Source organism: Mastomys coucha, unplaced genomic scaffold (assembly GCF_008632895.1).
Source record: "Mastomys coucha isolate ucsf_1 unplaced genomic scaffold, UCSF_Mcou_1 pScaffold22, whole genome shotgun sequence".
NCBI classification, from domain to species: domain Eukaryota; kingdom Metazoa; phylum Chordata; class Mammalia; order Rodentia; family Muridae; genus Mastomys; species Mastomys coucha.
Window position 1 is genome coordinate 67,466,292 of NW_022196905.1, and position 2,500 is coordinate 67,468,791.

Here is a 2,500-nt window from a genome sequence, read left to right on the forward strand (position 1 = left end):
CCCCCGTGGCTGGGGTCCTGATGGGCCCTGCTTGTGCCACACCCTTGAGACCAGTGGGAACGTCAACATTTCTGCAGTAACTGGTTTCAATTATTTCTCCTCTTATTCCAATTAGTTTGCCAAACAAACAGCTCATGCTGAGACAGGGATTGTCTCACTGCTGCCTGCAAAGAGTGGGATGGAAGTGTTATCTGAGTATCAGATAAGAAGTACATGCTTAGGGAGGGAATTCTAGTCCTGCTGGCTCACATTTGACATCTGTCTGATAAACAGCCCCCCCTCCCTTCCTTTCTGTCCAGAAAATTCTTCTGGAAAGTCTCTCTTCTCAACCATGCCTCAGAGGACAGTATGCCCAAGCCAGGTCATTCCACTCCTGCCTCCCCTGGAATGCCTCTGGGTCATGAGACTCCGGTGGCCATTAAGCCACAGGAGATTTTCTGCAGAAGGGCATCTGAACACAATTAGATCAAATGCAACAGTTGCCATTAATCTGCTCTACAATTTTTTTTTTTTTTTTTTTTTTTTTTTTTTTTTTTTGGTTTTTCGAGACAGGGTTTCTCTGTATAGCCCTGGCTGTCCTGGAACTCACTCTGTAGACCAGGCTGGCCTCAAACTCAGAAATCCGCCTGCCTCTGCCTCCCAAGTGCTGGGATTAAAGACATGTACTAAAGCCACTGCCCTGCTTTACAATTTAAGAAAGAATATATGCCCCAGTCTTATTTTCTCCTAGTATTTCTTTTAAAAGGAAAGGCCACAGAAGGGTCAAGAAGAAGAGGAGAAGAAAGAGTAAGTAGAAAAAGAAAAGAGCATCTATGGAAACAAAGTCAAGGGGAAAAGGGCAGAGAGGACAGAAAAGGATACAATAGCAGAGAAGAGGGATGCGATGGTACAAAGAGAAGTGTTTATAAATAGAGAAGTAGGGGGAGAATGAAAGACCCATCTCGGCTATACTAGAACTCTTCTTTGAAGATTTACATCAATATAACTGTGGAAAGAGAGTATCTATCTTTATTTCATTCTAATTACCCTGTTTGTCATCTATCCATCCACTTAGTTGTCCACCTACACATCCATTCATCCACATACTCATTCATCCACCCACCGATCCACCATCCATCTAAACATCCATTTACCTGTCTACCATTATTGGCTCTGAAGGATTTCACTTATTCATACACCTATCCACTTATCCATCCATCTTTCTGGCCAATCATCCATCTCTCCTTCCACCAACACATCCAACCTTTAAGAACTTAAATTATGTGCCATTCATAGCCTACAGCTCATGATCTTGTAGCCTATGGTTACAAGATCACACTTTATGGGCACCTTGAGAATGATGTCTCCTGGCAGCAGTCGTCCATCTCTGGCAATCACTCCATCACGATAAATATGTTGGATGATGATGTGGACCAGCGGGGTCTCGCTGCCTCCCACAAGCCTTATGGAGAGGCTTTCGTTGGGATCCGCTCTATTGATTTTGATGCTTGTAATTTCACCATCTGGAATCAGGTGAAACAACCTCGGGAAGACTGCAATGGACAGAAACAGTATTTGTTTCAGACATCTACTTCACAGGCATCTCTAGCCACTCTCAATGCCAACCTAAACGGTTGACTGTTCCTTGTGTGGCACCACTCTCTTGCTTTGGTGCCAGCATACATTTCTCTGCTGGAATGTTTTTCATCCTGGGCCGAAACCCAGTATTTCCTTCAAGGCATGCATGAAATAATCCAATTCCAATTCAACTCCATCCCAATCTCTCTTTTCCTTGCTGTGGCTAAACACATGATTCCTGTAAGACTGTTCTCATGGCATCCAGCCTTCTGTTACTGCTCTCTGTGTTCATCTCTCATATCACTATCTGGACTCCACAGTCTGGCTACTGGCTTTACTAACAGGCTCATGTAGCTGTCTTAACCTGGCTGTTCCCAATGTTAATTCGACAGACTGCTTCAATTAATGTTTAAACTACTCTGATTACATCGTGGAGGCAGCAATTTCTGGCTGTCCCATGGTTTTGTGCACAGATCTCTCTACACACAGGAGCCTCCGGCTGATGCTTACTGCTTGAATAGGAACAAACTAATGAACCGATGTCTTCAGGGAGTGAACTGTGATTTCATTACTTTCTTATCAAGGAACAAAAATAGAATCTGCTCTGCTGTCCTCTGAGGTCATTTCGGAAGATCTTGGAGACTCTGCTTTTCAGGCCACAGCAGCCATCAGCCCTCTAGCAGATACTGCTGTCAGTCACAGCAGTCAAAAGTCCTGGTTCATAGGTACGAAGAGGTGAAGGTCATGGTCTTACAGGTGCCTTCTGAAGGCTTGTTCCTCATCTACCTAGATCACTGACTTTAGTGCTAGAGTGAGAATCAAAGATCGAGTGAGCCACTGTTTCCTATCTTTAGTATTCGACCTGAGTCAGCTTTCCCCAGGAATCATTTCTTAGCTCTCTCCTTGATCCTTCCTGGCTGTGCCAGGTACAGGGTAGCTGTCT

General features: G+C 44.4%; 1 protein-coding gene across 5 annotated transcripts in view; it reads right to left on the reverse strand.

The window, feature by feature from the left end:
* The window catches only part of Lnx1 (ligand of numb-protein X 1), a 118,290-nt gene that overhangs the window by 25,849 nt on the left and 89,941 nt on the right, over positions 1-2,500 (reverse strand). For all 5 annotated transcript variants that reach the window (XM_031342743.1, XM_031342742.1, XM_031342740.1 and 2 more), the window contains one exon: positions 1,330-1,532. In XM_031342743.1, coding sequence (XP_031198603.1) covers positions 1,330-1,532 — 203 coding nt within the window. The remainder of the gene's footprint in view (positions 1-1,329; positions 1,533-2,500) is intronic.